Here is a 22,665-nt window from a genome sequence, read left to right as displayed (position 1 = left end):
TCCCAGCCTCCACCCTCCCTGTCACCCCCAATCAGTGTCCAAGCCTCCACCCTCCCTGTCACCCCCAATCAGTGTCCCAGCCTCCACCCTCCCTGTCACCCCCAATCAGTGTCCCAGCCCCCACCCTCCCTGTCACTCCCTATTAGTGTCCCAGCCTCCATCCTCCCTGTAACCACCAGTGTCTCAGTCCCACCCTCCCTGTAATCCCCTCAGTGTCCCAGTCCCCACCCTGTCACCCCCAATCAGAGTCCCTTCCCTCACCCTCCGTGTAAGCCCCCCAATGTCCCAGCCCTTACTCTCCCTGTAACCCCCCTCAGTGTCCTCATCCTCACCCTCCCTGTAACCCCCCCCTCACCCTCTCCGTAACTCCCCCTCCGGCATGTCTGACCAATCAATATTTTCTGATCAGTCACGTGCAAACATTGTACAATTATCTGGCTGATCAGTTGATAAAGGGTGGATCGGCCAGATAATTGTATAGTAAATGCCCAGCGTATGTAACGCAATCACCCTCAGTTTTCTCCATCACACAAAATGAATAAGAAAGAAGGGCAGAATGGAAACAAAGACCTGGGGCCAAATGTTATAGGGTGAGAGTTTAGAAAATGTGAGAGTTTAGCAGTAAACTCCCTCACTTTTTTACCTCGGCCAATGTAATAGATACAGAAGAGGCAAACTTGCAGATTTTTCAGACTCAAAAACCTCATCCAGATGTTTTCCCATTTTGAACATAAAACTCGACCAATGTGAGGATTTACTGCTAAACTCTCACCTTTTCTAAACTCTCGCCCTATTACGTTTGGCCCATAGACATAGAAGGGCAGGACAGTGACAGGGGGAAAGAGCAAAACAAAGGATGGAAGAGGCAAAGAAGCGGAATCAGAGAAAGAGGGTGAAGAATATCAGAGAGAGAAATAGTGATGGGAGGAGAGATATTGGGATGAGAGAACGGGAAGTGAGAGATGGAATAAGAGGAAAGAGGAGGAGAAACAGATGGATCCATATTAAATTCATAGAAATTCCTCTTTAGAATACATTTAGGGCCTGATTCTGAAACTGACGCAGATTTAATGCTGCTAAAAATCTCTTCCCTGTTGTACAAGCATGCGCCTAAATTTACAAGCACAGAGATGTCCACTCGCAGCATATGTATATATAAGATGCTACATTACCTATGGCAGGTGCAGTTTCTCCATCTGAGTAAGGCCTCCTATGTAAGCTGCTGTGTCTCTGTACGTAGCCGCTTCCAGTGACACTCCTATAAGACGCAACATCTGCATGTGTTATTTGCCACACCCCCTGTTATTTACCAGTCTCTGCACAGGAATGCTTAATATATGCTCAATATAATTCCAGCACCCTGTGTACAATCCTGTACTGCGTCTCTGTGGGCAGACAATCAGGACACATGCGCGGTGATGAAAAAACATTGGCTGTTTGCATTCTTATCGGCATAGCGTGCAACTCAGAATCAGGTCCTCAGTATGGAAACATATTTTCCTATATATTTAGTATGGATCCAGGTTTTCTGGGTGTGCACGTGTGGGAAATTAGTGTGGATCCAGATTTTTCAATGCTTCCTATGGATCAGGTTTTTCAATATACTTTGCATGGATCTGGCTTGTACCCTATTCTGGTGATATCGTATATTAAGTGTAAATTTTATAAATATTTTTAATTGATATAAATTTGTGATGTGTATTGTTTAGAGTTTTTTTTATTTCTGTGCTCTTGTAATGGGTACTTATGAGTGGCAAGGATGTGATATATTTGGCATAGAGGGCTTTTAGGACTAAATGCATACATAAAAGAGAACTATCTTAATGTTTTATATTTACTATTATACATTGCTATTAGTGACTTATCTAAGACGTTGTTTGGATTATCGGAGTTTGACCACATATGTAGTTTAAAATCATTATTGGGATGCTTGACATATTGTAATGTTGCTAGGGTAATAGTTTGCTAGTCCCACTAACATTTTTGTTGGGCCCCACCTACAGATGATTTTGTCCTGTCTACATGGGGCACTTTCAGGAAATATTTCCAGGGCCACTTTAATTTCCCAAACCCACTCTGCCTGGGATATTATTAGGGACCCCATTTATTAATTATCTCAATTGCAATGCGAGCTGGGCATGACATTACTGCCCATGATCGCATTGCAAGATGCAAACCTATCGCTGGAAGGCGTCATTCGGCACCTGCAGGGACACGGGCTCCAAAAGGAGCCCATCCCTTTGATGTGCTGGTCAGCTCTGGGGCATAGTATGGCTTAAGGGGCATTACTGTGTGGTGTAACGTGAATGAGGGGCACTACTGTGTGGCATAATTTGAATTGGGCGTACTATTGTGTGGTCACGCCCCTTTACAGTGAGCCCCTACCTGTTTTTTTTGGTACTCACCTGTGTAGTTGCAGCTCTGCTTTAGTGCACACAGATGTGTCCTTCTCTGTGTTCTGCATTCCCTGCCCTAAAAAACCTACAGTGATCCCTATCTAATCCTCTACAACTGCTAAGCTAGTACTTGGTCAATTGGGAAAATGCCTTACCTTTACTTTAGGTGTGATCTACACCAATGTAGTGCCAGCTTTTCCTAACCGAACCAACCAAATACCAAATGTCTGACTATAGCACATGTTTAAATCCCCTGCAGGATGTGCTCTGTTGTGTGTGTTTTGTTACAGAGAATAATGTACACTTTTAATGTACACTTTAATGTACACTTTTATGTTGTTCTAATATTAATTATATGTGTAAGAGCATAGACTAGGCAGTGGGAGGAGTCAGGAATAGTAAAGGGAGGAGTTTGTGCCAGGAACCAGATGCTGACACCCAGGTGGGCCTGTGTGTTTTAAAATGCCACGGCCTATTTTTAGTCCCAGTCCGGCCCTGGCCCACACCCTCGAAAGCTAGCCTGAGCCAATAGGAGGTGTATCACTCCAAAATGCACCTTGTACCACACTGCACACTGAAGGGGGTTACAATAATAATGGTAATTCAGCATTTGTATTAATTAGGGGCCTGTATTGTTTAGTCTTCTTTACCCCTAACCTCATCCTAGTGGTGAAGTGTTAACCCAAAGTATAGTGAGTGATGATAATTGTGTATTTTCTCTAGTTACAAGAGTGTTTTCATGTGGGTTTTGTGAAACCTTTTGTTTAACGGTATCAAATAATTTTTTAGTTGTATCCCCTGGCTACAAATTTGTTAATCTTCTAGTCTAAATCTTACTCAGTTTGTATCTTACCAGTAAGAACTGTGAGCATGGTAAGCCCTTATGTAGGGATAGATTAATGGAAACTATAATTTTTTAAGGATAGTGTTTCTATCTGTCGGTTTTATGGATATAGATGTATTTAAATTTTGTTCAGTTAAACTAATATTGACATCTAAACAATGAACAATAGATGTACTTATTTCATACAACAGTTGTGCTGCATGTCCTGAGCTATTGTGAGCATCCAATATAGTTTGTAATTATTGATCCATACACAATTAGACGCAAGGGAATTATACAGACCCCAAGTACAGTATACATACGCATGTGCTCTGGACCAGATCCCGGTATTCAGAAAGAAAACCTCCATCAATCAGCATTCAGCAAGAAGACTAAAGACCCAGTGTAAACATGTTTATACCCCCCCAGAATAGACAGGACAATAGAGAAGTTTGTTGCTGATATCATTGGTTCCCAGGGGAGAAGCATCTGTTGCAGAGCATTTAACAGGCTGGTTCAAATAGACTCACCCAGCCTCTAACAGCTAGTGGACTCTACCCACCCCCATGCTGCATCCTAACAGTTGTTCATAAAATATACATTTTGTTGCTTGTAGTCTCTGCGGTCCATAAGTTGACAATGTATGATGCGATCTCCACATCGATAGTACCGGAATTCTGTTGAAAGAGTACGCATCAGTACGAAACCAAACACGGCTTACTTAGCATGTATAAAACCTTAGTTATCAAATATCTTTATTTCACAGCATTTAAACTAACTGAACAAACTTAAATCTTATACCTTAAAGCTTATTAAGCCTTTTATGTGGATATGTAATGTGTGAGTATGCGGGGTTTGATATAAAGACGCTAGTTAACTTGGGGCAGATGCATGCATTTTAATGTGTGTATGAGAAATAGTGCACTTAACACTTACTAAGTGAACACCTAGCAGTGTGGATTGCTGAGCATGATAGTTCCACATGCCCCCTGTCTCAGCAGCCCCCACCTTTCCCGTGTTCAAAGGAAAAGCTCTTTTGTTCTCCCAGACTCTTGTGTGAATGCAAATAGCCCAGCTACAAGAGACAGACTTAAGATAACACTCTAGTCTTTGAAGTCATATCATTGCAGGAAGCTTGCTAATGTAAGGTGTGTATTCGAGCCAGGCCACCTGTAGTGAGAACAGACACTATCCAGGAAGCTTATCTACACAAGCTAGTTGTCACGTGGCCATTTGCTCTATTCATCTAATGCAATCCAATTTTGACATACTGTAAAGCCATTTCTGAAATATATCCTTTATAATACGTAAAGTCATGAAATAGGCTTTTGGTGAGTCGCCGTAACTTATGGCGATGGTCACAGATGCGTTCGCATGATGCTAATAGTATTATCGCCACATGTACTAAAGTGTGAGTTTATCTAAAATGGCGCTTAGGTGGCCATTTTGCAAAATGGCGTCGCTGCGATTCAATTTTAAACTGATCTTGTCTCAATAATCCAGTTTTGACATTGGTCTAATTACCATAAGCCATGCCCCCTATGTGACGTTATTTGGGGATCTGTCTGCATGGCACTCCTCCCGTGTAACGTCCGGCTGGAGGAAAGCCAAAAGACCAGCACTCCATCACTAGCTGGGCTTACCCCTGCCCTCTCCCAACACTGAATGGAAGCTGCGCGCATGCTCGCTGCATCCATTCAGCTACTCCGGGATCCAATACCGGCGCACAGCTGCTGTGGTGGAGGTACCCAAACCTCCTGATTTGACCACTGTCTGGACACTTTTGCCCACGAGTGGAACAGTGGGACAGTGCTGTCCCACTGAAATTGGTATGTTGGGAGGGGGTGTGTCCTCTATGGAGTGGAGTGGTGCCCCTGTTTGACCATACTGGTCGAACACCCCAAGAGCCAGGCCCTGGGCATCAGGGCAAACAATTAAGTTGTGGAGGTGTGAGAAACATGTGAGTTTGGATGTTCTCACATCCTATTACATAGGGTGAGTTCTGAAAATGTGCAAGTATGGTATAGCTCTATACTTGGACATTTACCAAACTCACACCCTATTAAATTATCTTCAAATCACATTTTCTGCCATTATACACAAGTGACAATTAGAGATGAGCGGGTTCGGATCTCAGAGATCCGAACCCACCTGAATTTCAGGGATCCAGGACGATCTCACTGCCTGCCCCGGATCCCTCACCCGAGGCAAAACCTTGCGACCCCGCTGTCGGGTCACGAGGTTTTGTATTGAGCAGGCTTAACGCTGATTGGCTGAAAAAGACATCTTTCACGGCTCTCAGCCAATCAGCGTTAAGCCCATTGAAAATGCACACAGAAGAAAAAGAAGATGGCGCCCGCCATACCCCGCCAGCTGACACTTCCGGCACCCCTCGCTGCCGACACAGCCAGCAAACCTGCACTAAAGACACTGCTGGCACCCCCGCACTGCCAACATCACCGGTACCCTTCACTGAGGACACTGTCAGCACCGCAGCACTGCCATTCCTTGTACTGAGGACACCACCAGCAACCCCGCTCTGCCAACACTGCTGTCACAGTAAGCGCACTATTGGTGTATCCAACCTACACTGTATAACACCATGTATCCGTGTTGGAAAATGCACACAGTATAAAAAGAAGATGGCACCCACCATCCCCCGCCATCTGACACTGCCGGCACACTTTGCGCTGGTGAGGGGGACACAGTGAGGGCCCTCAGCCCGGTGCATAAACAGTGGGGGGCGCGATCAGCTTGATCGCTCCCCCCACAGGCATAGGAGACTGCTGTGGCTGCTTCTTAGCAGCCGTGAGTAGTCTCCAGGGCAGCCCAGCACACAGCAGCATGCGCTGGGCTGCTGTGTGATGTAAGAAGGGGGGAGCGGTGCCAGACCCTGGCCCCTGCTGGGTCCCCCCAGCAAACCCAGGCCTGGGTAATTTGTACCCGATCCCCCCTTTCAGTGCTCCTGCCTTCTCCATCTACATACTACAACTCACCGTCCAACTCCTAATGACATCCTAATGGTGTTTTCAGGGCAGGCTTGAGGAGGAACCGTGCCCTCTGAGGAGAGGGGACTCCGACACCCCTCACCCAAAAAGGGGGGCATGGCCTAATTATCATAGGGCACTCCCCCTAAGTGATGCTAATTGGGGGTGTGTCCGTATGGCATGCCTCCCATTTAACATTATGCCGGGGGCGAGCTCAGCACTCCTTCAGTAGCTCGGCTACCCCCAGCCCTTTACCAGCACTCCATTCCTCTTCTCTGGGGCCAGTACCACCACACAGCTGTACCGGTGGGGGTGCCCAACCTCCCAACCACGTCAAGGACACTTTGGCCTTTGGGTGAAACAGCGAGGCAGTGCCCAAAAAACGGGACTGCCTCGTCAAAAATTGGGATGGTTGTGAGGGGTGTGCCCTCTATGGGTGGTCAAACATGCCTTGAGCCGGCCCTGGGTGTTTTCAAATAATAACTACAGCCCACACCCTCTCCCTACACTCTACTGTTTGAAATGGAAACTTTTAATGAGGGAGGGACTCTTATATGCAATATAAAACACGTGAGATCCTGTATTTCTGGAAAAATAATGTTTTGCCTCGTTCTGAAGTCAGATCTTCGCAGGAATACCTGAGCCGGGGTCAGGGCCGGATTAAGCCTTCGGGGGGCCCGGGGCACTTAAAAAAGTGGGCTACTTCCCCTCTTGTTAGCAACACCCCTCTGGCTGTGCCAGATGAGCGCCTCCTATGCGAGTCCCTCCCCCTGCACCTCCATGAGGCAGCCGCTAAAAGAAAATTAGGCTTTCCAGTTCTCACAGTATTTGGTTCAAATAGCTTTGGGTGCTGGGGTGCAAATAGGCGGTTAATCTATTTGGGCAGTGAGGGTGGGAATGATCTGACGGATGCTGATAATGTTACGTAATAGTTTTATAGTAAATATGTCAAAATAGGCCAAGATCAGTATAGGGTTGCAAGATAGACAAAATTGAGAAACCACAGATAGATTAATTATGAAGATGAAAATAAATGAGGTACAGAGATGGTAATAGCATGAGAGGTATTAAGGGGGGTATCCACTTAGCGATTTAAGCAAGCGATTGCACAATAATGGCATTGTTATCGTGCAATCACTTGCAAATTGTGCATGCATCGTTCAGGTTTAGGTCGGAAACGACCAGCGATGCGCGTGCCCGCTGGTCGTTTCCGACATCTATCATCGCTCGTACATGCTGGTCAACCTGACGACCCCGTCAGGTTCAGCATGTGCAGGGATGATGGATGTGTCTGGACTGAACGTTCAGTGTAGGCACATCACTAGACATGGAAACGAGAGCACGACTGCAATGTCGTAATCGTGCTGTCGTTTCCATGTCTACTAGTGGATACGCAGCTTTAGTTAGCTGCTCCCAGCAGGGGTGTTGGGTCAGTGGGTGCAGACAATGTTCAGGTCTCTGTGGCTGCAGCCTTTGGTACACAGTATATAAACTGTATAAAGGAGACTGATTCCTCCTGCTCTGATTGATTTATTAGGAGAGCTGCTCTTGCTGGGGCCAAAGGTGCGACATATCTGCCTGTTACTGAGGAATCTGTTATATCAGCTCATTAGGACCAAGAAGAATCCTCCCTCCAGTCTCTCAACCTCTCCTCCTGGTGTGCAGTGGCTGTAAATTTCTGTTATCAAAACAGTAACAGCCCTTATCTCCCACATTCACGGACTCTCTCTCTCCCCCACTATGCCCATTTGTTTCTCCCTTTGCTCTGCACTGTCCTGAGCTGTGTGTGCTGTCAGGCTACAGTGGGAAAGTTGCCACTTTTACTACTTTACCTTATAGCTCTCATATGCCATCAGATCGGCATCTGCAGCTGTGTTCACGCTGCGTGCATGGATGGATCACTGTGCCTGTGCGGAGCTGAGGGTGAGGGGAAGGCAGGAGAGCATTGTAGTCTCTGTTGTCTCCTCCCCTTCCCCTGTCATGTGGAGCACTCGATGGTGACAGTACTGTACAGGAAGCGCTGCTGATTGGTCAGAGAGGCGTCTGCTCCCAGCAGCAGCGTGTCCCTCTCAGCTGACTTTCCTGGCCTGGCTGTAACCCTTCCGCTTCATCATCACTGAAATGACAGACAGACTCCTAGACAAATAGGTAGAAGTCCGCAGCCATTTGAAATAAAACAAAAACACAGCTTCGGCAGGGGGCCCCCTGAGAGAGGGGGCCCGGGGGTACTCGCCCCCTATGCCCCCCCCTTAATCCGGCTCTGGCCGGGGTAGGTTTCTACCTGTAACCCCAAGTTTGGGCATGTTCGGATTTACTTAAAATCAAATTGCTCATTTCTCATTGTAAACGGAAGCTGCATGATCAGTTTTGTTTTGTTCATGTTAAATGCACTTTCTCTTTCTGTTCTTGAACAAAACAGAGATGTAGCAGTATGCAGTGTAGGACTGGGGCTTGAACCCACCAGGAAATGCAATAATATATTGGTCCACTAAGGGTGTGGTCAGTCACTGCAAAGGGTGTGGTCAACCACCAGAGTGGAGTGGTCAGTTATTATAGGAGCATCAAAGTATAGTATATAAAAGGGGCACCTGGAGTGCTTTTCTAGTGAAGTGGAATTCCTCCCTATTTAGTACACCCAGAGTAGTGGTCCCCCTAGTACATTGCCTTGTGCCCCTAGTAGTAAGCCCCTTATATAGTGCCCTCTGCAGTAGTGCCCCCCATGCAGTGCCCCCACTAGTGGTCCCCCTTATGCAGGCCCCCAGTAGTGAACCCCCTTACCCAGTGCCCTCACCAAGTGTCCCCTGTAGTGGTCCTCCCTACTTAGTGCCCCCAGTAGTGGTTCCCTAGTAGTAAGCCCCTTATATATTGTCCCCAGTTGTAGTTTCCCTTCTGCCCCTAGTAGTAAGCCCCTTATATAGTGCCCCCAGTAGTAGTTTCCCTCCCCAGTAGTAGTCCCCAGTAGAAGTTCCCCCTCCCGATGCAGTGCCCCCAGTAGTAGCCCCCCCAGTTGTAGTCCCCAGTAGTTCCCCACCTCCAGTAGAAGTCCCCCCAGAAATGGTGCCCCCAGTAATGGTGTCCCCAGTAGTTGCCCACTCCACTGATGCAGTGCCCCCCCCCCATAGTGCAGACACACAAATTACAAAAAAAAAATACACTTACCTGAATCCACACTCCAGCTCTGGCCACTGCTCCCACCGCCGCACTTCACTCCTCCCGGGCTGGTGCGCTCTGCATTAAGGGAGACACGTCATGACGTCTCTCCCATTGCCCACTGCAGGAGCCAGAAGGTGGAGCTCATGAGTGAGCTTCAGCCCGGCTCTTGCAGTGGGCGCTACAGCACAGTCAATGAGATTCTGTCTGACTCTCATTGGCTGCTGGTTAAAACACACATCGCCGCCACGCTGGCAGTGATGTGTGTGTTAAACTGCATAACCTGAGCCCGCCTCCCACCCTCCTCCTGGTGCTATTGGATAAGCGCTCAGGGGGAGGGAAGAGGCTCGGCCATGCAGCACAGGACCGGCGCTGGGCGCAGGGAAGTCTAGCGCCGGTCCTGTGTAAATGTGTAGCACTGACCGCACACACTGCAGTCAGTGCTACACTGCCTAAATTGGACAGGCCGGACCGTGGCCGGCGGCGCCCCCCCGCGCCGCCTGTCCTATGATGCCCAGAGCACATGCCCCGCTGGCACTGCCCTAGTTATGCCACTTCCCAGTTGCCCCCTTATGCAGTGCCTGTGCCCCTTATGCAGTACCCCCAGTTGCCCCCTTATGCAGTGCCTGTGCCCCTTATGCAGTACCACAATTTACCCCCTTATGCAGCACCTGTGCCCCTTATGCAGTACCCCTAGTTGCCCCCTTATGCAGTGCCAGTGCCCCCTGTTGTCCCCCTTGCCAGTGCCAGTCCCCAGGGAGTGCAAGATTGGTGGTCAGTGGTTTTGCACTTACCTTATTACCAAATGATGAACCGCATGCTCCTCCGTGTGTTGCTGCTTCAGCTCCGTCACAGAGATAGACTACAAAATGGTGGTTTTGGAGTGTCTGGGGAGTGGTTTATCGTTTGGTCATTGATCGTTGGTTGTTTAACGCGTAACAACTCAACGACATGCAAACGATATACCAACGATCCGACAATGATTTTGGGAAATTGACCAGCATGTAGGGGCAACAAAAGACACGATGAAATGACCAGCGGGAGCTCACATCATTGGTCATTAACGACCAAACGGTGGACGATTGCTGAATGATTAATCGTAATTGTTCAGCAATCGCCCAGTTTTGTCTGCTAGTGGATACGCGCCTTAACATTTGGATTGTTTATTACTGTCACTTATTTTTACAATGAGATTTACAGTAATTGTGTGATTTGTAGATCACAGACAAATAGGTTGTACTCTGTATAAACAAAAGATTGATTATATTAATTGTTGACTGATTTATGACACATCTATGAAGATGGGGTGTGATTACTTTTTACTACTCAGCTGGTTGATGTTATGCATGTATGAGGTTATTAAACCTTTATACTAATATTGTGAGACTAATTGGAATTTCAATAGTCTGATATACTGTATATTTACAGACAAGAGACAAATTTTAAAATATAATCACAGCAGATTTTCGCATATTCTATTTCTAGACATTTCTTTAAATTTACTGTTATTTATTATGCTCAGCTTTTAATCAAATACAAAAATAAAAAACACTGTATAGAGAAGAGACATACACAGATCTTTGAACATTTCTTGAATATTTAAATAAGGCTACATTTTATCTTAGCATCAAATTCATGCACTTCACCCATTCACCTCTCTTTTCCATCACTTCTCCTAAATGATAACTATAAGCTGATCAGACATATTGTAAGTATGTATCTACAATGCTTACTAACGAAATACTGTAGGTGCTGAACCAAATCCCTAACAGCAATTAGGTCTTCACCCTACCACCAAGTCCAGCCAAAAAAGGCAGTATTTTTTGCTGAAAATTTGACTATATAATTACTTTATAGTTTTAGCATTAAAAATAATATAAAAATATAAATTAATGTGCATATATTACATCTGGATATTATTTTGTATAGTATTAATCTAAAATTGTAAACAAAATTGTAATAACATTTAAATTATCCACAATTGTTTAGCAAATATAAGACAGAAACATGTTGATTTGATTCCGAATAACTGTCTCTGGTGGGTGAACATTATAAGAATCGATGGCTGTTGTCATGTCCCATGCATCAATTACCCCAACATTAAGTCCTTTGAAGATGTCCTGTGCTAAAAGATATTGAATATATCCATGAAAATCACTGAATCGCTCAACATCTGTATTAATTTCTCTGGTGTTTTCTGACTTTATGATGACCTTTGTGTCTGGGCTTCTCAAGAACAGATTTTCTATAGCTTTGCGTACATTCAGTAGTCTTCTCATAAACAGAGCAATAGGGAAGGGTCTGAAATGTTGTCCTAGAGCAATGACAATAACTGTGTTAGAGCCACCACTGAGCTGGTTGATTTGACTTGTGACATAGGAATCGTCTTTCATAGTGAAGTAGCTGTTAGTAACAAATGGGTGTCCATGCTTCTTCCACTGTATATAAATGTTATTTGTTAAATCTATAGCTATGTAAGTTTTGTGCCAGCCGCTTCCATGAGTGTCAAAAAACTTCAGAGCTGCAAAGAAAAAAAAATGTATATAAACATAGAAGATTGTTTAGTTTTTCTTTTTGTTGTCATTTGATTTTGTTGTAAATATATTAAATATTACTAGATATATTGCAATCCTATAGTGGTAGTGGATGAACATAGTCATATGTTCTTCTGTATATTCAAATAATTTATAAACATGACAAGCATGCCATAATTTTCTCAGACATTAAGCTTATCTTCTGTCTATTAGTTAATCTGGGTTTGCCAAACCATTCTACTGTAGAGTAGACTAAAGTTCAATAGATGGTTTTCATTCAAGTTTGCCAACTCTCCCAGAACGGGTTGGGTATGATATCACGGCTGTGGAGATGCCGCTAGTCAGAATACTGACAGCGGCATCCCGACAGGCAGAATCCCGACATGCATTGGAGTGAATGGTATTTTCCCTACCTTAACCCCTACCCTAATCCTAAACCGCCCTTCTCAATGCCTAACCCTAACCCTCCCCCCCCTAGTGCCTAAACCTAACCTCCCTCTCCCCACACCATAAACCTAACAGCCCCTCCCCGGTGGCTAAACCTAACCTCCCCCCTAGTGCCTAAACCTAAACTCCCCGTCTCCGCACCCTAATCCTAACTTTCTCTCCCCATTGCCTACCCCTAACCCTTCCCCTAGTGCCTAACCCTAACCCCGCTAGGTAGCACTACCTTCCCCATGCACCCAGATACTTGCCTTCGGGATGCCGACGGTCGGGAAACTGGTGTCAGGATCCCGACCTGTCAGGATTTCAGTGCCGGTATTAGAACCATTGGCATTCCGCATGCCTGGATGCCCACTATATCCCCCCAGAACATATGGAAAACTCTTTAAGGAATCTCATAGACTTCCAGGATAGTCACATAGTAGATACCCTTCCATATCATATCCACTTCCTAGTCTAATGGTCTGGACAGGTGGTATGATAACATAATTTTCAATAAATCACATCATCATATCTTCAACCTCTGTATGTGATGCAGCAATTCGCGGAATTGCAATGCAGGAAGCCCTTGATGCAATTTGCACCCACTACAGTGGTCACTTCCATCCATTTACTGCTTGGGGAGAGCAGTAATGAATGGGGGAACGAGGGGAACCCTGAAGCACATCCATAGTACTTAGCAACCCACTGAATGATGGGTCAAAAATACTAGTTTTTAAATACTGGCAAGTATGTTTTAATCTTTTAATGGAATTTACCTGAAAGAAAAGTCCATAAAATATTTTTAAAACTCTTAATCCTGAGATGGGTTCAATTTAGTATCCAAAATGTTTCTGTTTTCTGCTGCAAATAGGCTAAGAGCTTCTTCTATTTGTGAGCTGGACATTGCAGCTAACATGTCATTGTCATCAAATGTGTTGGCAGGGCTGGCTCCAGGGGTCGGAGTGCCCTGTGCCGGATGTGATTATATCGCCCAATAGTTTATGACATGGCGTAATTACCATAGACCACACCCCCTAAATGATGTTCTTTGGAGGTGTGCCCGCATGGCATGCCTCCAAATAACACCAGGCTGGGGGCAAGCCCAGCACTCAATCACTAGCTGGGCTTCCCCCAGCCCTCTCCCATCACTTAATGGATGCCACACGCATATGCGCAGCATCCATTCAGGTACTCTGGTGTCTGGCACAGCCGCAAAGCTGTGGTGGTGAGGGTGGCCAACCTCACGAATTGACCACCCGCAGGACACTTAGGCCCACATGTGGACCAGCGGGACAATATTGTCCCACTGAAGTCGGGATAATGGGGAGGGGTGCGCCCTCTATGGGGGGGTGCCCCTGTTCGACCTCATTGATCGAACACAAAGAAGCCAGCCCTGTGTATTTGAAAAGGTAATCTACCCCTGCTATCTACAATTCCCTATTGTAGAGCATGGCAGGTAACTTCTGTTGCCTGCTACATCAACAAACAGTTTATCTCTATTGCTGAGAAAAAAGAATAATTAATAATAAATATAATAATTAAAATATTTTTTTAATAATATTTTTCTTCCAATATTACTCAATGATACTGTACATTTTCTATGATATGCCTGGACAGAAATGTTTGCAGTGCCATGTATGAATCATTGTACGAACTGGCTTTTTGCAAATGGCAAACTGCAGATGGCGCTACAGTACTTAGCTTCTTCCAAGTGTGAATAAAATACCTTTGCTGTGTTATAATCACCAAAACGTTGATATAAATCTATGAAAAGGAATATTAGTTTGTAATATAATTTGTTCAGCAGAAATATGGACAATAAACGTACGTACACTTCAGGACTTTTGGGAAGTATTCTATCCACTGACGAAGTGTTGAATCCCCCATCAGATATATCATTTTTCCAGCTAGACATGTTTGAATGTGATAAGAGAGTTCATCCGTAGATAAGTTGCAAAACAGAGAATACCAATGATTTTGTAGAAAATAGCCACTAGGAAAAGGCACAGGCATCCCAGTCTGGCATTTTGGTCTTGCTTTCATAGAAGTACCTGTGATTTGTCAGGAGAAGTAAGTTAAAAAATAAATGAATATAATATATAAACTATTTGTAAACAGTATATTAATGTAATGAAATGCAAATACACAAGAGATAATATTATGATGACTGTTATTAATAAATGTGAATGGTGAATTTTTAGTATAGAGTGTAATTAATTAGAAACATCTCTACATCTGTTGTTTATAGCGATTAAAAGAAATTAATTCGAGCAGTAATCCAAATGTAAATGCCTGCAATGCAAATAGATATAATTACCATCATATAATGTAGCTGTTAATCTCTTGAGTTAAGTAATAACATCTGGAGGGGTCAATACACAAGCAGCTGATCAAATGCGGCTAGAAAGTGTTGCTAATAATAATCATAATCATTGCATATCATTACACTAAAGCTGGCCACACATCTAAAGATTATCTGTCCAACCAGCCAACTAGTTGATTGGTTGGAATGAAAATCTGGTAAGGAATACAATCAGCAATTTGCTTCCAAACACTGAAGAATGGACCAAAACTGTTGTTTGAACAAATAGCTTAGCTCAAACATTTAACAAACTTGTCTGACGACCATTTTCATCTGTTTTCTGGCATTTAGGAGCAAATTGCTGATCATCAGTTACTCCCATACGGTACCAGATTTTCATTCCAAACAATCAACAAGTTGGCTGGTTGGATGTAAGTTGGTCTAGTGTGTGGCCAGCTTAACCCTCCAGTACAAGAGATATCCCTACTAGAATGTATACTTGTGGATGGGACCACTTTAATTGTGTCAATTACATGAACACTTGCTTGCCCTCCCTGTTCTTTCTTAAAGGAATAGAAAAAAAAATATTTTCATCCCTACATTGTTTGTCCAGGTGTAATTTGGTACCTTTAGCATAATTTGCTTCTAAGGTTATTATTATAGACTAATCAGCAATTATTTTATAATAAATAATTAAATTAAATAATATATAAATGTGGACATGATTACTCCTAAAGATATGTGTACACTATGCTTTTTTTTCTATGAGAAATGGTATCGGTACTATGTAAAAAAGTACCATACTTGGCTAAACTTAAGTGTGTCCCTAGCTTTATAAGTAGCTGTAATGGACTAGTCTTGTGATACAAATTCCATGTAGGACTGTTAAAATATACCAGTGTTTTGGGACAATAAAGGTGTCTGTAAAGCTCACAAAGGGATGCTGAGTAACATATAATTTAAACACATATGAGTTATTGAATCATAGACAAATATAATTGCTGATTCCTCCAATTGCATTATATGGAGAATACATCAAAACAGTTATTTCCTTAATATTTTTGTAGGTCCCACCAAAATGTAATCACCATGAATATACAAATAAAGAAGGACTCAAAATGACCAGAAATTTTGAATGAAATAGCTATGCGGAGATGATTATTTTGATTTTTACTTATATCCATTTCTCTATAGCCCATTGTCTGAATTGAAATACTCCTTGTTGACAGCTCTCTACGTACTGTAAATCTGTGTAAAGTAGGATCTAATTGGAATTGTTATTGTTTGAAAGATACATTTGTATGCCATATATTTGATGTGTGAGTGTTTATGCTTGTGCTTGGAGAGATCTGTCATTGTTGAATTTTAACTTTCCAGATAAGAGGGAATAATGTCTACTTCTGAAAGTTTACCTGTTTTTTCCATGTTGTTTTGTTTTTTGTTTTTTTGCAGGACCTATAAATTTGCTTTGCAAAATTAATTATGGCACAAGAAAATTTGTTGGTAAGAGGAACTGCACCCATAATAATATTTACCTCTCCGGAGTCCCATGTCGGTGCGGGCATCCGCCGCTGCGGTGGCCATTTTCCTGTTATTTGCGCATGCGCAGTACAGGGAAAATGGCCGCCATGGCCATTTTCCTGGTTACCTGTACATACACTATAGACTCTGGGCACTAGAGTGTGCCCAGAGTCTATAACTCTGGCGCTGGCCGCGCACAGCTCAGTGCGCTGCCGGCCGCAGGGCAGAAAGGAGGGGGCCCGTGTCGGAGACTGCACACGGGCCCCCTCCTCTCTAGAAATGCCCCTGCAGTTAACATCAGTACAAATATATAATATGTATTCAATTTCAAGAGAAATTGAAATTTGCGGCTATCCAATTTTGATTGAAGTTGAGAAAGCAGAAAAGAACAAATAAACTAAGGACAGAAAGAAGTGGCATGGGGTGGGCGAGGAGAGGGAAATCGAAGGGAAAGTGATGGTGGTACTGTAGGGGTTAGTGTGTCAAAGTGTGATGTCTATGGATACCATACCTTGATAAAACATCTAGAGGAATTATGGAGTACAACATACTAGTGATATATTCCATTTTATGTAACACAGTACAGTTAATAATAACCTGCAGAGAAGAAGGAAAGAGGAGGGGGTCACCAGTCCACAGCAATTTGACAAGTGGATGCTGAAACAGCATGGTGAATTAATTTGTTTTGGTGTTTGGATGTGGATGTGATGGTCAATGGGAGGAGGAGGAACCTGGGTGAGAAATTAATCCATGATTCAGGAGAAGCAAAGACTCACCTAATATCTGACCAAAATGTAGAGATATTTGGACAGTGCCACCATATATGACTGAAAGAGTCATCTGTTGGACAATCTCTCCAACATCTAGAAGAGGCATTAAGAGTTTACGTAAGCAAAATGGTTGGAGCCATATACCATTTGTAAAGGAGTTTATAGGTTTTTTGTTTTATTTTGATGTGGATGGAACTAGAGGCAATGTTTTACACAATGACCACCCATTCCTCAGTGTTCTCAGCCAAGTCCCTTTCCCAAGATTGTTCATGGGGGTCCTTGTGAATAGGACTACTAGACTTAAGTTCAGTATACAATGTTGAAACAAGTCTCTTAGCAGAGAATTTTCAAAGGCAGAGTGATGGAGAGGTGTCTGCTTTGCAAGCAAAATCTGACAGAATTGTGAAAGTTTCATATATGCAGAGTTGTAATGAGCATTTATTAGTGGCATTAAATTTGTCCTTAATAATGGAGGAAAATTGGAGTGTCTGCTGATGTTGATAAGGTATTTTATTCATAGAGCAGACGAGTGAGTCTATTCATCTTAACTGCTGTGACCGGACGTAACCAAGAGCTAAACTAATGAACCAGTTTTCCAGATCTGAATATAACAGTAAAAAGGAAATGGGGACAATTAGCCTGGAACAATTGATATTGACAGATTATGTATACATTAAGGTATATCATTTTTATAAGATGCAAATGAAAGAGAAAAACTTGTGTAAAATCAAATTAAGCCACTACCTAGAGGTAAAAATAAAGAACCTCAGCTTTACCAGGTGCAAACTTACTTGCTTTATTTGTTTTACTCCCACCTCAGAATGAGGCATACAACGTCATCGTTATATATATATATATATACACATATATATATATATATATATACACACATACACAGTGCATCCAGAAAGTATTCACAATGCTTCACTTTTTCCACATTTTGTTATATTACATCCTTGATCCAAAATGGAATAAATTAATTTTTGTCCTCAAAATTCTACACACAATACCCCATAATGACAACGTGTAAAAAGTTTTTTGGCGATTTTGCAAAAATAATTAAAGAAACAAACTAAGAAATCACACATACATAAGTATTCACAACCTTTGCTGAATACTTTGTTGATGCACCTTTAGTAGCAATTACAGCCTCATGTCTTTTTGAATATGATGCCACACCAATCTTTGGGCAGTTTTGCCCTTTCCTCTTTGCAGTACCTCTCAAGCTCCATCAGGTTGGATGGGAAGCGTCGGTGCACAGCCATTTTCAGATCTCTCCAGAGATGTTCAGTTGGATTCAAGTCTGGGCTCTGGCTGGGCCACTCAAGGACATTCACAGAGTTGTCCTGAAGCAACTCCTTTGATATCTTGGCTGTGTGCTTAGGGTCATTGTCCTGCTGAAAGATGAACCTCCCCCCCCAGTCTGAGGTCAAGAGCACTCTGGAGCAGGTTTTCATCCAGGATGTCTCTGTACATTGCTGCATTCATCTTCACCTCTATCCTGACTAGTCTCCCAGTTCCTACCGCAGAAAAACATCCCACAGCATGATGCTGCCATCACCATGCTTCACTGTAGGGATGGTATTGGCCTGGTGATGAGTGGTGCCTGGTTTGCTCAAAACATAATGCCTGGCATTCATGCCATAGAGTTCAATCTTTGTCTCATCAGACCAGAGAGTCCTTCAGGTGCATTTTGGCAAACTCCAGGTGGGCTGCCATGTGCTTTTTACTAAGGAGTGGCTTCCGTCTGGCCACTCTAATATACAAGCCTGATTGGTGGATTGCTGCAGAGATGGTTGTCCTTCTGGAAGGTTCTCCTCTCTCCACAGAGGAATGCTGAGTGACCATCGGGTTCTTGGTCACCTCCCTAACTAGGGCCCTTCTCCCCCGATCGCTCAGTTTAGACAGCTAGCCAACTCTAGGAAGAGTCCTGGTGGATCCGAACTTCTTCCAATTATGGATGATGGAGGCCACTATGCTCATTGGGACCTTCAAAGCAGCAGATATTTTTCTGTACCCTTCCCCAGATTTGTGCCTCGAGACAATCCTGTCTCAGAGGTCTACAGACAATTCCTTGGACTTCATGCTTGGTTTGTGCTCTGACATGCACTGTCAAGTGTGGGACCTATAAATAGAGAGGTGTATGCCTTTCAAAATCATGTCCAGTCAACTGAATTTACCACAGGTGAAATCCAATTAAGATGTAGGAACATCTCAAGGATGATCAGTGGAAAGAAGATGCACCTGAGCTCAATTTTGAGCTTCATGGGAAAGGCGGTGAATACATATGTACATGTGAATTTTGGTGGTGTTTTTTTTTTTATAAAAATTGCAAAAATCTCTCAAAAAAACTTTTTACATGTTGTCATTATGGGGTATTGTATATGGAATTTTGAGGAAAAACTTAATTTATTCAATTTTGGAATAAGGCTGTAACATAACAAAATGTGGAAAAAGTGAAGCATTGTTAATACTTTCCGGATGCACTAAATATATATATATTGTGATAGGATCACTGGTAAAGTGGTCTGTGGTAGGTACATTTGTCCCAGATTCCTGTCTTTTGTGTTTTAAACCCCCCAGGAGAAAGTCTGCAGTGTAGCAGGCTTGAGTTTCGGCTTTTTGAAAAGCCGGTTTGGGACCTGGGGGTTGTGGGAGAGAGGAGAGGGAGGGCTCCACCCACGGCCACTCCAGGTTTTGGTTCTCGCAGCCTGGTAACAGGATTGTTAGTTTTCCACCTGAGAGTGGCCAATATAAGCCTAGTTTGTTTAGGGCTGATGGTCTCACCTGGGAGAGCAGGCAGGGAGTTTGCTCAGAGACACTTGGAAACCTAACCGTGAGTGTTGTGCTGTGCTTTTGTTGCTGGCGAGGGCATTAGGCCCTGCCAGGTTCTGGTAGTGAGGGAACTACCTGTGAAGTTAGTGTCCAGACAGGGCTAGGATTTATATTTATGTTTTCTTTATGTTTCTGACATTGTACAAGAAAGACTGGCGCCGACCAGCTTGTACTTGCATCCAGACTGGTGTGCTGCTTCCCTGCTGCTGTGTGTGTGTAAGGAAGGAGTCCTCTACCCAGGAGAGGGATCCCCTAACCTAACTGTGTCACAGTATGGTGGAGAATGCGGGCACCCACACACACTGAAGTTGCAGCAAGAGGAAAACTTTCCGTTTAAAAATTAAAGGGACAGACACCCAATTTGTGAGTGTGGAAATAACGCTGTGTACTTGGAGTCCCATAGAGGAGGCGTCAGCCAATGCTCAGAGAGGCAAGGTTCAGCTTCCAACCTACACCCCAGGACAAAATGGAGGACATTATTAAGGCCTTGCTCCAATCTAAAGCAGCTCAGCAGGAATCTACCAGGGCTCAGCAGGAAGCTACCAGGGCTCAGTAGGAATCTGCCAGGCAACAACAGGTCGCCATTGAGGAAACCCGCCAGGCCTTAGCGGAAAACAGCCAGGCCATAAGAGAAGTGGTACAGCACCTGGTCGCCCGGCCCAGAGATGTTAATACTGGTCCTCCCACCACCACTCACTCCGTACGAGCCAGTCACTTCCTCCAAAAGATGACTTCAGGCTATGATGTGGAGGCCTATCTCGCCACATTTGAAAGAACGGCCGAAAGGGAGAGTTGGCCAAGGAGCAGTGGGCAAGTCTGGTGGCACCTTTTTTGTCTGGGGAGCCACAAAAAGCATATTTCGACTTATGCCTGGCTGATGCCAAGGACTATAAAAAACTAAAACAGGAGATCCTAACTCGCTTGGGAGTCACCACCTTTGTTCGTGCCCAACGGGTCCACCGCTGGGAGTTCCATAAGGACAAGCCTCCACGTTCACAGATGCATGACCTCGTCCATCTGTCCTCAAAATGGCTACAGCCCGAGATGCTGATGGGACCACAGATCGTGGAAAGGGTCGTGATGGACCGGTACCTGTGATCATTACATGTGACTCTGCACAAGTGGGTGAGCCATGCAGACCCTAAGTCCGCGGACCAGTTGGTCGAGCTGGTGGAGAGGTACGTGGCGGCTGAGGAGCTGATGAGTATGCCCCACCGAGCCCCGATGGTGCACCGGCGAACTCCCAGAGACACTGGTAAGACTGTTCCAGGGAGAAGGGTGCTGGGCGGTGGAATGTACCTAAGACTGAGGGTGTAGTACCTGGAGACAGGCCTGCCAGGCTGGGAAGGTTCTTGCCCCGTAAACGACTAGACATTAATATGACTCAGTGTTTCCGATATGGTGACTTTGGCCATATTGCAGCTAATTGTGCACTTACAACTGAACCTATGCAATGTGATACTGCTCATGTCTACCGCAGGGGGTCTTTCTTTGCACAGATAGCCTGTACGGCTGACCGGCAGGCTGAGACTGATAAGCACATGTGTGTACTCACTGTAGATGGCAACCGAGTAGAGGCACTGTTAGACTCTGGTAGCTTGGTGACACTTATAAAAGCTGAGCTGGTGAACCCCTTGAGGCATACAGGGAAAACTGTTGGTGTGACCTGCATACATGGGGATACTCGATATTATGTTACGGCCGAGGTGAACATCGAGACACCATGTGGCTCTGCTATAGTTTCTGTGGGTTTGGTGCATGGTCTGGTGTACGATGCAATATTGGGGAGAGACTTTGCTCACTTCTGGAAGTTGTGGGAAAGCCGTTTTGTTCCAGAGGTGAACAACCCCGATCCATTTGAGAAGGTTGTCGATGTAGTGGAGGAGGGAGTTTCTTCTGAGTCAGAGTTATTCCCTTTTTCTACTATGGTTGGCGAACTAGAGAATGCGGAATGTGATGGTGGCCTGCCAACTGATGTGCCTCCCATTGAGGTGGGAAGTGTTGTTGGGCCAGGTGATCGTCTGCCTGATTTAGAGGTCAGAAGAGAGGTCTTTGCCATCGAGCAGTTGAATGACCCTACTTTGGTAAAAGCCAGAGAGAATGTAAAAGTAGTTGATGGGTAACCCGTAGACCCTGATAGTCCTTTGTCCTATCCCCACATGGCAATGTGTCAGGATTTGTTATATCAGGTGACTAAGAAGGGGGAAGATGTTGTGGAACAACTAATAGTTCCCAAAGCCTACAGAAGAACAGTGTTGGATCTGGCCCATGGTCATATAACGGCAGGCCATCTAGGGGTAGAGAAAACCACTGAGCGAATAATTCAGAGGTATTTCTGGCCCAGGATTCATAAAGAGGTATCTGACTTTTGCGCATCCTGCCCTGAGTGTCAGTATCATGCTCCCAGGCCACATTTTAAGGGTTCACTAGTTCCATTGCCTATCATAGAGGTGCTGTTTGAAAGAATAGTGGTGGATTTGGTTGGACCCTTAATGAATTCTGCCAGGGGACACCAGTATATTCTGGTCATAATGGATTACGCTACCAGGTCTTCGGAAGCGATCCCGTTGCGCAATATGTCAACCAAGACCATTGCCAGAGAGCTAGTTCATGTCTTTAGCAGGCTGGGTATACCTAAGGAGATACTAACTGACCAGGGTACACCATTTATGTCCAAAGTCATGAAAGAGTTATGCCGCCTGTTCAAAATCGAACAGTTAAGAACATCGGTTTATCACCCCCAAACCGATGGGCTGGTCGAGAGGTTTAACAAGACATTAAAACACATGCTTAGGAAAGTGGTCGACAAGGATGGTAGGGATTGGGACTACTTATTGCTGTATTTATTGTTGGCCATAAGAGAAGTTCCCCAGTCCTCCACCGGGTTTTCACCCTTCGACTTGTTGTATGGGAGACACCCA

The 22,665-nt window shown here is 44.4% G+C and overlaps 1 protein-coding gene across 1 annotated transcript in view; it reads right to left on the bottom strand.

Annotated features, from left to right (window-relative positions):
- Nucleotides 1–11,273: 11,273 nt before the first annotated feature.
- Nucleotides 11,274–22,665, bottom strand: part of LOC148509118 (NXPE family member 1-like) — a 163,579-nt gene continuing 152,187 nt past the window's right edge. The window contains exons 5-6 of the mRNA XM_088443569.1: nucleotides 14,149–14,367; nucleotides 11,274–11,877 (exon numbers count right to left, since the gene is read on the bottom strand). Coding sequence (XP_088299695.1) covers nucleotides 11,342–11,877; nucleotides 14,149–14,367 — 755 coding nt within the window. The 3' untranslated portion in view covers nucleotides 11,274–11,341. The remainder of the gene's footprint in view (nucleotides 11,878–14,148; nucleotides 14,368–22,665) is intronic.

The sequence above is a fragment of the Taudactylus pleione genome, unplaced genomic scaffold (assembly GCF_031769625.1).
Source record: "Taudactylus pleione unplaced genomic scaffold, aTauple2 ptg000331l, whole genome shotgun sequence".
NCBI classification, from domain to species: domain Eukaryota; kingdom Metazoa; phylum Chordata; class Amphibia; order Anura; family Myobatrachidae; genus Taudactylus; species Taudactylus pleione.
The sequence above is the reverse complement of the archived record's forward strand: the minus strand, read 5'-3'. Positions and strand labels throughout refer to the sequence as shown.